Consider the following 14,682-nt stretch of genomic DNA (forward strand, 5'->3'; position numbering starts at 1 on the left):
TTTTTTTCGCCTTGTAGTTCTTTTTCATACTTTTTTCTATCAATCTAAGTAAACTCCTTTTTTCTAGTCTTAACCACGAAAGTGGTAAGACTTCCATCCTTCACCTCCTTCATCGGAACATAAGGACCATCCAATATAACATCCCACAATTCTGAATCCTCTATATTAATGTAGTCATGCATTCAATTTTTCCACCATCCATAGTATTGTCCATTGAAACGAGGTGGTTTTGTGAATGATTGTCCCTTCCTCCAAATTTGGTGGAGCAGCCATTCCTTCAGGATCTTTCTTTTCTTGGTGTTAGTCAAAATGAAAAGTCAAGATCTAATACCACTTGATGGAATGTATGCGTTCACTTATATTAGCTGGGACCTGGTCCATGTAACACTATACAATAGTAAATAAATTACAAAGACAGAAAGTAAAAGAGACAATCAGTTTTATGTGGAAACAACCTTACTCAAGGGAGTAAAACCACGACCTGTTCTCAATAGGACTTTTCAACAACCACTTTCACTAATCTTCTCATAAGCAAAATAAAAAGTCGGTTACAAAACAAGAGACTGACCCTCTAGCCTCTTCACTAAGCAATACACCCTATTACTTAGCTGAGCACTAGTAGATACAACACTGCTTAGTAAGAACCCTAGTTATCCTTAACTAAATCCCTTACAATGAAACAACCAAGGTTTGATACGTTTCTATCAACTTCGAAATGAATCCTACAATTTTAGATTAATTAAAAGAAAATATGAAAATAATAAATAACAAGACAAACTGAAAGCCCTTGAATCAATATCTTGTTGTTTTGATGCTTGCTCGTGTCTTTTTCTGTTTGAATAAGTAGTGTGTTGTGTTTTGTTTGATATATATCATCAAGCTTTTTGTCCATCAAACAAAACAACCTAGTCACTTCTGATTGGCAAAGTACACTGCTTCTTACCAACCTCTCTGACGCAGACATCTTTTACAAATGTCTTGTACTTTTCACAACTGAGACTAGTTTCATATGCTGCAGAGGAACAGGTTATTGCACAGGTGCGAAATCATCAAAACATCTTGAGGAGCCTCCTGTCACAAGTTCAATAAGAATTTTAACAGTTGTGTTCTACGTTAGATACAGGTGCTTTGGTAGTTCCAAGCTCCTCACACAATGATCTAACTTGATGGAGATAATCAGCAACTGGATGAGTGTCTTTGGTTACATGGGCCAGTTGGTCACACGAACTAAAGATTCTTATTTAAGACTTGCTTGCATAAGCACTATGTAAAGCGTCCGAGCAGCTTTGGCAGAGTCAGCATCGGCTACAGTAGCAAAAAGAGTTGGTTTAACAGAGGCCAAGATAGCATTTTGGATCAACTAATCTTGACGAAACCAAACAAGAAACGCATGATTTTTGATATCTTGATTGTTTTGAGAGAGCATGTGAGGGGTCATAAATGGATCAACCAAGATTGCCATAGATATTATGGCCACATATAAGCATCGATACTTAACCTTTCCAACAGAAAGAAGTTGTGGATGCCAGTTAATTTGATTGGCAACTCTGTGACAGAATTGAACTCGACAATCGTGGAATTGTTATTTGCATTGCAAAAACATTGGGGGTCAATTTAACGTGATGAATAGAGAAGGTACTCGTGAGAGTGAAGAACAGAGAAAGTACTTCTGAGAGTTAGAGACGCTCTAAAACCATAAAGAGTAAAGCGATACTAGAGAATGAGTTGATTTTTTATTAATTTATGTTGTGCGGTATATAAACAGGGTGTGCTCAGCTGATACAAATTCTTAATATATACAAAGTTTGTATATTATAAAAATAATAATAAGAGATAAAATAAAACCAACATGGGTTGTAGTGCAGTAGTGTGAGTACTTCACCCTTAACCAGAGGTCTTTTTTACTTTTCTGCATAAATTCTCAAATAACTTGATTCTTTAAATGCTATTTCGCTTATTATTTCCGTTGGAGATAATCTCACTGTATAACAAGTCATAGAACATATAATGTCCGCTTCAGTTTTCGCTTAATTGACAGTTTTTCAAATTAATTAGGCCAAATGATAATATATAGCCCAGCCTAAGGAAGGACAGCTACTAGATTTTTCCTTTTGCTTTTCTAATTAACAATGACTGAAATTACACAAAAATAAATTGTTTGTAAAGGTTTAAAAAAAAGAAAAAATTGTTGTAAGAACTGCAGAATGAAGAAGGGACTAAGTGTCAAGAATGTGAAACAATGCGTGAATAAAGGAACTCGTTCCAAGTATCGGGCAATCCAGGGAGGCACCAATGTATACAATCAGCATAAGTTGCAGGATCATCCTGTTGTTCAGGCGTTAGCATTTTGCCTTGACGAATTGTGTGAACTGATGTGTGTGCATCTTTTCTATACTCTGATAATGTTGTAATGTTGAGAAAGTATACTGGAACCTTGATGGATCTAATCACATTTGCTGCTATCACAAACAACCTTTTATCTGTTCCAACATTTAGTGGCATTGATGTGTTCAGTATTGGCGATGTCTCTTTTGCACATTTTATTCCATCAGGATTTTCCCAATCAAAGCTCCTATTTAAATAACGAATTAGTATATTTCATCATTAATGTCAATGAAAATTCAAAAGAAAACGATTTGTTTTTACTTGATATGAAGAGGAGACATGCTCATGAAGAAGACTTGGGTGCGATTGGGATCTATATTTTTATCGACCCATTGGGACCAAGTTGTCAACACTCTCTTATAAGCTGTTGGTCTGTCTGTCTCATCGTATTCTGTTGCTCCTTCATCGAACGATCCTCGTCTGTTGGGTAGGAAACACAAAATCACACAATAATTGTTTGAAATTTGGAATTATTAATTTGTTTGGTGAGTTATTTTACTTACAGAATTTTCATAGAGAAAGTGTTCATCCACCAAATATATGTGTTGAAGATGAGATAGTCAACATTCTTCCAGTTGTTGCCATGCTTGTCGATAGATTCAGGCATGATGATTCTGTTCAAGATGCTATGCATATTTGGATCATCCGAGTTTGACTCTACTAGAAATGGAGCCCAATAAAATTCCACCGTGGCATTGTAATCCTGCATATGTTGTTAAAAGACCTAAAAAGTTATTCCCTCGGTCTTATTTTATATGAGTTAGTCTTGCTTAAATTTGAACAGAAATTTTTTTTGAAATTTGTGGTCTAAAATAAGTTATCGATGTTTGTGTAGCTATATGTCATTTCATTCAAGGTAAATAAACATTTTAAAGTTAAATTGATACTCCTTCTACTCATTTTATGTGACACATTTCATTTTTTGAAGAACCAAACGATTTCAGTTTGATCGAGAATTTGCTCAATTTTTTGAAATAAAATTTATATATTTGTAAACTACGTAAAAAGTATCATAAGTCACAATAATTAACAATCAAAATAGACTTATTTCAAAAATTACTTAAAAATAGACTTAGTTGAATTTTAAAATCTAAAAATAATTGAATTGAAATAGAGGAAGTACTTATTATAAGAATATATCTTTTTTTACAGAATAAAAAGTAATGTGAATCATATGATCCAACCGAAAGGATTAATCGAATATATACACTAAATGTCTACAACTGAATTTTCCTATAATCAAACCACTATTAGAATTTAGAACCTTTCACCAATATTAGGTGAAAAAAGGTTTAAATAGACTATGAATCTTTCTTATTACGCAGTGGTGACGTATCCAACTAATCAAGATTATTTAGTACGCAACAGTACATCATAAAATTGACTAGTGGAGATGCTTTTTTAAAGCACGCTAGTTCATACTTATTTGGGATAATTAATTAGTTTGTTAACATTAAAGTGATCTTAATTGATACAAAAGTATTTAACATTATAGAATTTAATTATAGCATTAAAGTCTTATCAAACTAAAGAAAGGAAAAACATAATCATTATATTTTAGAGAGAATCAATCTTTTTAAAGAAGTTCCTACTAGCTACTTCCTCTCCTCTATCCCTTTTTATGGAGCATCTTTTATCAACTATATTCTTAATTGTTTAGAAGGTTAATGTTTTGAAAAATTAAATTTTTTTAATGAAATTTTGATGTTAAATTTTTATTAATTAATAAACGTAAGATAGTAAATTTATTATATCAATTGTTATTTTCTTAAATAAGTGTATCAATACTACATAGAAATATAGGATTACCTGAATTGTGAAAACAGATAAAGAACCAATTTTGTTTAGGCTTTTTTTGGCAGAAGGAACAACAGATTGAACCAAACAAACCATGGATTCCCATTGATTCCTGTTCAATGAGTCTCCTACAAACATGAGTCTCTTGTTCCTCAATTTCTCAAGAAGCAATCTTGGTTTAAACCTGAAATTCTTTTTAATTAAATGAGTAAACACATAAAGTACGTAATAGCTGACAAATACCTCCCTAAACAATTTCGAACTGGTGATATTATTTGTCTTACTTGGGTAAAGAACAGTCTCTGGGTTGCCATCTCCAGTTCTGATACATAGAATCCTTTCTTCCATTCCTCAAGCAAGTAACTTGAGAAGTAAGGAACTCACATTGATCTTCTTTGTAAATTGGGTGACTTATATTATCATAAACCCAATTCCCTGTAAACAGATCGCAATCATCAGGTGGCAATTCAATGTTCTCATCCTCAGCCATTTCAATGCTCTGTTCTATCTCTGTCTCGACTATCGTCCTTGAGTTCATTACCATTGATGGTGAAACTCTGTTTTCATCACTTTCTAATTGAATTTTGGGTCTTGAGAATGGGAATTCTGCTATGGACTTGAAATCTTCGTTGTATATGAAACAACTAAACAAGAATATGGAGAAAACCACAACGACTATTGACAGGTTATTGTTCTTCTGTCCGCCGTGCTTCATGTCTGTCTGTTGAGATGGGAAATGCCACTAACTGCTAATAATTGAAAATATAAACAAAAAAATAGCATCCCTAACTTTTTTTTCTTTTTCTGGTTATATTTATATTAAAGAATTTTTATTTTTGTGTTACCAAAAGTATTTGGTGAAATGGGGTTTTCACAAAGATGTTGAATTAGTAGAAAATTGTCATTCTCAGATTTTGGTATTTGTTTTAAACGAACAACTACCATTGTTGGATGTGTGATGTGTGATGTGAGAGAGATTGGGAGAGAGGAGTGATCTCAAAGCTTTATTCATCTCTTTCTTTTATCTTTCTAGATTCTCCAGTAGAACCAACGAAAAAACTTATTCGCATAGGGTGTTTACATTAAATTAATATAATTTTTATTATTACGTGATTTGATGAAGTAAAACATATATTAATTAATGATGATTAAGTAAAATAAAAATTATAAATTTAAACACATTATGTATTGACTATGTGTATATACCCGGTACGTGTAAGTATTATTCAAACTAATCCATTAGCATCAATTACGAATATATTTTATATATATATATATATATATATTTCAAAAAAAAATATCATATTTTAAAAATATCTGAAAAACATCAAGATCATGTAAACTATAAAATATTATAAACTAGAGTGTATCAAAATAATTACCCTCTTAATGTAAAACTTTTTTATGTAAGTTCTCTTAATTTTTTTATACCAATTGATCATGTTTTTATAATACATGGAATGATATCTATTATTATTTCAAAAGCAAGTTAGTAGACAAGCCATAAGTTGTTTCACAAATTTAATACGGGAAACTTACATAAATATATTATAATAAAAAATATTTATCATTTATAGTAATAATAATTTTTTCACTTGATCACTTTTAATTCATTTATAATACAAGTTTAATTCATATTACAAAGAACAATTTATTATTCACATATAATACAAATTTTAATGATGAATAATACATTTATCACACATTTTAATACACTTATAATATAATGTGACAATTTTTTACCAAACAAACATGATATATTTCAAAAAACAATTATAATTCATATATATTGCATACATAATTCACTTTTAATACATATTATAGATTTAACAAAGCATTATTATAAATGATAATAAACAAAAAGTATCGCTAAAATCAGTAATTATTTTTTAAAATATATTAATTTATGCAATTTTTACAATTTGGGACATTAACTTCAAATAAAATATCAAAATTTCAGGGCAAAATTTTCAAATAAAATAAAATTTATTCTTAAAACGTGAATCTTACTTCAATAGTCAAACAGTAACTAAGAAGTGGAAAAAAAAAAAGAGGGACTATCCAAATATTTTATTTTTACAATTTTCATATCAACAAAAAGAACACATAGTTACTAGGACAAAATTTACTCTGTCCTTTAGATTTAGTGAGTCTTATATTAAAAATAGTTCTAAAAAATAGTCAACATTAACTACTTATTCCGCAGATCATTTTTAAGACATAAAATTCTATACTTAATTAATAAAAAACACTGATTAATTTGTAGAAACATGTAAAACTTAAAATTCAGAAATAAAAATAAATAAAAATAGATAAGACAATATAAATGGAGTCCACAAAATATTTTCATGGTCCCAACTTCTGAATGATAGTAAGCAGGCATATTAACAGCCTCCGCTCGGAGATGGCTCGACAGTGTTAACAAAAAAAAACGTCTCTTAAGCCTCTAAATTTAAAAAGCCTTATTTTTAATAATTATAGGTTATAAAAGTTATTATTTTTTAACAAATATTGAATATTAATTGTAGAAAAAGTAAATTTTTCATGAAAAATGATGGAATTATAGAAGAAATTTGACATATTTAAAGTATTATATCTCATGAAAAATAATTTAAAATAAGGATGATTATATTATCAATTAAAAACTAAAAGAAATTAATTATATAAAGTTATTGACGATTCAAATTTAAGGCCCCTTTTAATTTTTACTTTAGGTCATTAATTTGCTTGAGCTGCTCCTGCTTCCACTTAAAATCACACATTTATTGCCAAGTATATAATAATGTAATATATCATGATCAATTATGGCAACTTCTTATTGCATTTCATGTATTGCATAAGAAAATAATTTTTTTAATCTATAATATCCTCAATTTATTATTTTAAAAACGGTAAAACTTTTTGTAAATCTTAACTTTCTAATTTATTCACTTCATAATTAATATAATTAATATGGATAAAATTGTAAACTCACTATGTCAATCATTATTGCATGTGTAATGTGTTGATAAGATACAATTGAGACCTTTTTTGACCTGTTGAAATCATAATACTCTATAATACGAGTATATATTAATTAAAACTGACCAAATTATGTTTACCAATTTATGATGCCACAAAATATTGAAACCAAATTTCAAAATATCGAAATCGAATTTCAAAATATCAAACTATACCAAATAGCAATTGATATGGTAGTGGTATACTAGTTTTAAAAATCAAATATTAAGATTACGTAATCAAATTTCAAAAATCGTATCATATCATATCATATCCAACCCTATCAGCTTCTATGTAATACACCCTCCATGCACTATTAATTGTCATACTTTCCATATTTAGAGTTAAATTATAAAATTTTTGACTAACATCTTAGGATATATATTTTTTCATCATATTGATATGTAAAAAATTGCAATGTATAATACCTTTTGTAAAGTTTTTGAATATATAAAGTTTTTGTTTAAAAAATCAAATAAATATGATCTAATTTAATTAGAAAATAAATCAAATTGATTTTTTAAAAACGTTACATACAAAGAAAAGTGGACGGATAGACTAGAATAATAATAATAATAAAATTTATGAAGCTGTTGAACTACGACTCTAATTAATACACAAATGTATTAGTCTCCATCCATTTTATTTTATTTGTCCTTGTATATAGAATTAAGAATAAATTTATTTCTAATTATTGATTATACTGAATCAAGAGAACTATAGTATTAATTAAATTTAAAATTTTAAAAACAATTAATAAGGTTAATTTAGTAAAATAAAATTTTAATAAATATTTATTAAGTCAATGTGAACTAAATAAGATGAAGCTCATGGATATATTATTAGTTCCTCATTTTCAATTAATTGTCATAAATTTTAAAATATTTACCTCAAATTATTTAATTATTTTAAAAGTTCAAATACAACTAGTATTTTGCTATTAATCATAAGGAAAAGGTCTGAAATATATCCGTATTTTGACTGAAATTATTGTAACAACATCGAACTTTAGAAATGACTTTTTAATCCCTACACTATTTTATAATGTATTTTTAAAGATATATATATATGCCCACGTGAACATCGTAAATATTGCATCATTATAAGTTGTAATGTATCCACGTGGATACATATATACCTTTATAATGTACTAAATAATACAATAGATAAATAATTCTTATAGCATCTAGTATCAGAATCTTAATTTTGCCCAAAATTAAAAAATATAATTTAGATCCTTTTCCGTTAATTAAACAACTAAAAGATCACGGGAGAAGGGTGGAAAAAGTAGTTGTTGCACCATTAAACGATAATGAGGTTAAGCTAAGGGTCAAAAAGTATTGGTTAGCTTTTTATTTATATTTGAGAAAAGCAAAAGCTACGGAAGCTTTTCTATATCGTATTCGTATGACACCGACAATTTTCTATAGTGTATCCCTTTCTTTTCAAGTTAAGGCAACTTCCTACTATTGCCTTTTTCTTTTCAATTCCCAACTTACTCACTTATTTTTGTATTGTAGGCGAATTTAAAATTTAAAATTTATGTATTTTTAATTAAAAAAAGATTATGCAATAATGATGAGATAAAAATGAGTATTGAAACTCTGTATATAGTTAAAAAGTAAGAACTATTTAAACATAAGATACTAAATAAACATTACTATTACAATTATATTCGATGATTGTCATGTTTTGAAGAGTATCAGTGCTCGCATAAATTGATATACTTTCAAATATTTGTTTTCTCTATAAAACAACTATATAATCAATCAAAAAAATTCATCACCAAGGAAAAAGCTCTTCCAACTTTTGTTGTAGTGACCAGTGTTATTAAACTCAACTTCACAATTAAATTAACAAGTCGTCAAGCTTTGTACAAATTTATTTTAATCAATGTTTCTGAAAACTATTCAAATCTTTTCACATTTGAAACAATCATTGTTTACTTGTCTCACATAGTCAATATAATTGTCAAATTCAAACTAAGATCCTCAAGCATGGAATCACTAAAATCACTAACTCACTAAGCTTAATTAACTTGTGCACGTCAAAAGTTATACTTATTGTTGTATGCTGTTTTGTTCATGAGTTGTTGAGAGAATAAGATTTTAAATGGATGATCATATTGCTTGTTACTCATAGCACATCAACTTAAGGTATGACCATGTAACCTTCTTTTATGTATGTGATTTCTTCATATTCTACGTGTAAGACTTATGGGACGGCAATAGGAAGCCGTGAGTCCAAGTTCCGCCTATGTAAATTGATGTTTTTGGAGAGGAGGGTGTGTGTAGAGTGGTCTGGTAGTTGCTGGTTAATGTGTTAGGATTCATTTGAATGTATTGTATCACTGTTAGTAACAAGAGGGGTTGAATACTATGAACGCCAATCGATTTGAATGTCACTTGAGTTTACGCCCACCATGTGTTTGTTGAATTGATGACCCGGCTTGGATGTATCAGGTAACTGCCTATAGTTGAATTTTCATTGTCTGTTGTTTTATATTTAAGGAGCAAGGGATAATTCAGTCGTTGATGTATGTTAAAGGACTCAAATCAAGGTATGTGAAGGCGCCCCTTTCCTCCATTTTTCAAGCACGAATCTACGTTGTTGATGGTGTAAGAAACACAAGTGTCTGAATAAATATTTTGAAGAATGTCAAAGTGCCAAGTTGCATAGAACAGGCTGTATTGACATGGTCTAGCTAAATCCAAATCTAACTGGGAAAAGGGTGTTTTTATGTAATTAAGGAAAACAAGGATAACTGTGTGTGAGTTTTCTTTTCCAGCCGAGTAGAAGTCCAAGTCGAGTTCAACAAGACTTCGAGGTGGCAAAGACAAAAGTTTATTCAAACAAGGACTCGGTGGAGTTTTTGATGTATAAATAGGGGGTTATTTTTATCAAAAAAGTTGTGCACTTACATTGAGAGTAATATCAAAACACGATCAAAAGTTTGTGAGAGTTTTAAATTTTTATTTTTGGGGAGTGCTGCGGTTGAGAGAAAAATTGTACAATTGATGACAAGATTTTTTTGTTTAAAATCAGAGTTTTGAGAGTAGGTATCGTTCGACAAGTTGAAGAACAATAAAAGACTTAAAATCGGGGTTTTTTGCCTTGGGATAGAAAAGAATTAGAGCTTATAATTCATTAGAATACATAGTTTTGTAATTGTTGTGTTATTTTAAGGTTTATAAATAATAATAGATTGTGTTGAGTGTATTGTCATAAGAAATTATTTATTATTAAATGTCAAATAAAGAGGAACAACCAATGAATACGTGTTCCTTTATAGAATTCAAGAGGGTAGAATTCTAACAAGTGGTATCGGAGTAGGTTATCTTAATCAAGAGTCTAATAACTCAAGATAAAAGATCAATATGAGTTCTGCGCCTCCTCTTGGACATGGCCATTGACAACACATCAACAGACCACCCTTATTCAATGGCCAATACTACTCATGGTGGAAGACAAAGATGGAAGACTTCATTCAAGCTGAATACTATGAACTATGGATTAGAATCCAGATGGACCGTTAACACCCTACTATTACGGATAGTGAAGGAAATACTGCACCAAAACCTAAAGAGAAATATGGAGAAGCTGACTACAAGATGTCGGGAAAGAATGCAAAAGCCAAATGCATTCTTGTATGTAGTCTAGAATCTGATGAGTTTAATCGCGTCTCAAGTTGTACCTCTGTGAAAAAATATGGGAAACTTTACAGAACGCTCGTGAAGGTACAACTCAAGTTCGAAAATTCAGAATCGCCTGACTATGCTCTAGATATGAAACCTTCAAGATGAAATCCGGAGAATCACTTCAAGACATGATCACTAGATTCACTATTGTGATAAACAAGTTAATCTCCTTGGGGAAGGTATACACCACTGAGAAACAAATAGACAAAGTACTTAGGACCTTGCCTAGATCATGGGAAATAAAGGTTACTGCGATCAGACAAGCCAAGAGAGAAGGTCGAAATTGAGCCCTTGAAGTGAAGTCTTGCTCCACCCAGGTTCGAACCTAGGCGGGAGCAATGATTTAATGTGACTTTTTTTAATTGGTGAATTAATTTAATAAATTAATAATTAATGGCTGATTTAAAAAAGGAAAATCAGATTTTATTATTAATTATTATTTATTTACTAATTAATGTGTTTTTATGACTAAGTCTCCTAGTTGATTAAGTCTAAACTACTTCACTTCTTTTAACTCTCTCTCACGCTCATCTCTCTCACGTTTCTTCACTCTTTTCACGTTCTATTTGCTAAAAAAACACAAGAACTGATCAAAACTAAACGTTTTTTACACTTGAAGAACTTTCACGTTAAAAACTTATTCAAACATAGCAAAAAACGTTAGGCAAAGAGAGGAGTTTTTTCGTCAAGATAGTGTTGAAGCTTTTGGACTTAGACGTGTTCTTGGGAGGAGTTTTTGGGCAGCAAGTGAAGGTTTTAACGTCAAAAAGGTATGAGTTTTCTTCTCTCTTGGTCCCTTTCCCAAGAGACCCCTTAAGGTTCATATTATTCATCCGAAAACTGAATTGTTTTCCCTTTTGTATGCCCCTGTCACTAGCTCCTAATGAATCGTAGATTGGGTATGATTTCCGGTAGATTTAGGTATATGTTATGTTTTCGTGATGATTATGATTATATTTGTGTACTTGAAATTGTATGAAAGACAACCATGTATTTGAATGTTTGAGCAAGTATGTGCATGTCAAAATGTTACTGTGAATGAAGTTTCGGGTTAAGGCTTCAAGTTTGATATTGTTTTGATTGTCATTTTACGTGCATAAACCTATGTAAATCGTGATGTTCATTAAAATTGAAGTGGGGCTGATTTGAGTATCAATTTTTTGTCTAAATGAATCTATGAAATACACCCCAAAAAGTGTTACATGATCCATGAATTTTACTAAGTTTTCAAATGAAACTATTGGTGAAAATAAGCTAAGAAAATGATTAAGTTTCCAGCAAAAATTATAAGTTTAGTTTAGGCTAAAGTTTAGAGGAGCTTAAACTAGACCTTTCTTTTTAACCCCAATTGATCTTTTCTGAGAATAATGTGTTGGCCCTAGTCCCTCCTTGGACATGTGCACCTCAGCTTATGCCAAAAGCATAAGTTGAGGGTGGTTAATGCAATAAACAACCCTTTTTATGGCCGTGACCCAACTTTGGGTACTGTGTACTTTGACTCATGGCAAAGCCATGAGTTGAGGGTGACTATTATGAGGAATGCTCTGAAAAGTGGGGTTGAAAGAACTAAGAGAGAGAAAGAACAAAAGTAAAGTGACTCAAGAATCAGTTGAAAGAAAAGTGAAAAAAAAATACAAGAAATACAAGCAAGAAAAGAAGAGAGTCACTTACACAAATGAAGAAAGAAGGGAAAATAGCAAGGTGAAAGAATATGAGAAGCTGGGCGAAATAAAATGATAAAAAGTTGTATGTTTATCCGATATGTCAAGGAGGACAAAAAGTCACTAAAGTATACCTAAATATACCCTACCTGACCCTGAGCCTATAGCGAACTTAGAGTAGTGAAAATAAGGGCAAGCTTATGGCAATATGTATGAATGAGTATGAATTTGTTCTGAGAGTGAGTGTTAAAAAGTAATCCTTATACTAAAACTGAAATCATTGTGTGAAAAATGAGGATATTGTTTTGAAGTGAGGACACTAGTTGCAATACCGGAAATATTAGCACCTCGGTGAGAAATTGAAGAGGATAGGTGTTAGTGCATGGTGAGTCTGTGTCATGGTCTGATTCCACATAATTCAAGCCTAATAGTGATACCATGCATAAATATGATGAGACTAATCGGTATTGATAGCCAAATGATTGCAAAAGATAAAACATGGATACTATTGTACAAAAATTTTGTATTGAGTCATAGTGCGTTGCTTGAGGACAAACAACGAATTTAAGTTGAGGGTGTCGATATACCGTGATTTCACGGTATTTTTAATACTTTTTCCTTAAGTTTAGTGTGTCCAAAAGCCTTTTTGTACTAATTTTTATGTAAGTTTCTCTTTATTTGCAGGAAATCTGTCTAAAAAATGAATGCGAAGGTTTTTGAGCGAGAAATACAGAAAAGTACCACTTACGGAGCTTGTGACGGTTCGTCGTGCCTGTGACGGTCCGTGGGTGGCATCGTAGTGCAACTGCTGAAGGAAGATGGGGAAGTCTGACCAAGTGTGGGGTTACGGAGTGCGTGACGGACCGTCGTAGCCATGACGGTTCGTCCTGCTGGTTCGTCATGAAGATCAGAGAAGTAGTCCAGTACCCAAATTTCAAGAGTTTACGTGTTATGAAACGGTCACCCCCGACAGACCGTTGTGCCTGTGACGATCCGGCATACCTGCCGTCGAGGGTGATGAAGAGAGCATCAGAAGAAATTGCACAAGTATGGACGACGAAGTCCATGACGGCCCATCGTGACCACGACGATCCGTCGCGAGGTCCGTCGACCCAGCCGCGTTTTGACAGATTTACAGCAAATAGAGTCCTTATGTAATTAGGTTTTTATTTTTTATAAATAGTTCAAAAAACCTTGTTTTTGGGGTTAGACTCTTGATTATTTTTAGACTCTTTGTTAGACTCTTGGTTATTAGACACTTTTATGTTATATTCTTTGTGAGGAGATTATTTTGATTATTACACTTTGGATTGTTACACTTTTCTCTAGAGTTGATTGTTGGAAATTTTGTCGATTAATCAAGTAAATTTCTGGATTTTATTCTTTCTCATTGAAGTAAGTGCATGAATTCTTATATCATATATATGAATATTGTGATTATGACTATGGGTAATTAAACTCCATAACTAGGGTTGTGGGAACCATAGGCGAATAATGAGGTAAAACCTAACTAAAAATAACAATTCTAGAACAGTGTCTTACATGTATTGATAATTATTTCGCTTAGAAGTCTTTTTAACGGATGATCAACGTTAGAACTCGCCTTAATGCTACTTGCCGGACCAAGGAGATAGATAATAGGAAAATAATTATCAACATAGATTTAGTGTATACTATCTAATAGGCTAGTATTGATTGGTACGAGGTAATAACTTAGTCAAATATCAAATACGATGCTTAATATGAGGTAAAGGTAAGGGTTAATATAGTAACACACATAGCCGGACCAAGGTGCGGAGTGAAATTTTCTAAATGCCGGGCCAAGGATTTTGAAATACATAACTTATCACTTTGCATGCAAGATACTAGGAAAAAATTGTTATAGTTAGAATTATCAAGTTATGAACCTGTGGAGAACACGTAAACCCTAGTTACTTTTATTAATTGATTAAACTCCAACATTTAAAGCTGTTAGTTGTCTCCTTTAATTTCTCTAGTTATTTTCATTTATTTAGAAATAGAAAACCCCCCTTTTATCGTCTTTGCTTTCCAAGGAAGTAACTGACTGAACAATAGTAATAATAGATTGAAGTTAAGTCTGAACTATTTTCCTCGTGGGAACGATCCCAACCTCATTAGTT

The 14,682-nt window shown here is 31.3% G+C and overlaps 1 protein-coding gene and 1 long non-coding RNA gene across 2 annotated transcripts; one reads left to right on the forward strand and one right to left on the reverse strand.

The window, feature by feature from the left end:
- Window positions 1-2,102: 2,102 nt before the first annotated feature.
- On the reverse strand, window positions 2,103-5,213 carry LOC101250702 (xylan O-acetyltransferase 1-like). Its single transcript, XM_004240883.5, has 5 exons — window positions 4,467-5,213; window positions 4,195-4,366; window positions 2,889-3,088; window positions 2,647-2,805; window positions 2,103-2,572 (listed from the first exon to the last, which is right to left on the reverse strand). Exons 1-5 carry the CDS (start codon window positions 4,895-4,897, stop codon window positions 2,224-2,226), a joined length of 1,311 nt encoding a protein of 436 aa, XP_004240931.1. The 5' UTR covers window positions 4,898-5,213; the 3' UTR covers window positions 2,103-2,223.
- Window positions 5,214-8,860: 3,647 nt separating this feature from the next.
- Window positions 8,861-10,414, forward strand: LOC104647967 (uncharacterized). The gene is made up of 2 exons (XR_741967.3): window positions 8,861-9,644; window positions 9,730-10,414. It is a non-coding gene; the product is annotated as an uncharacterized lncRNA (long non-coding RNA).
- The last annotated feature ends 4,268 nt before the right edge of the window (window positions 10,415-14,682 follow it).

This window comes from Solanum lycopersicum, chromosome 6, assembly GCF_036512215.1.
Source record: "Solanum lycopersicum chromosome 6, SLM_r2.1".
NCBI lineage: Eukaryota > Viridiplantae > Streptophyta > Magnoliopsida > Solanales > Solanaceae > Solanum > Solanum lycopersicum.

Excerpts from the sequence above, each read along its gene's own strand:
- LOC101250702 (XM_004240883.5), bottom strand. The coding sequence starts at position 4,897 with ATGAAGCACGGCGGACAGAAGAACAATAACCTGTCAATAGTCGTTGTG. Across the intron at positions 3,089-4,194 it reads TATCTGTTTTCACAATTCAG|GATTACAATGCCACGGTGGA; the intron begins GTAATCCTATAT and ends CAACATATGCAG. Across the intron at positions 2,806-2,888 it reads ACTTTCTCTATGAAAATTCT|ACGAGGATCGTTCGATGAAG; the intron begins GTAAGTAAAATA and ends CCTACCCAACAG.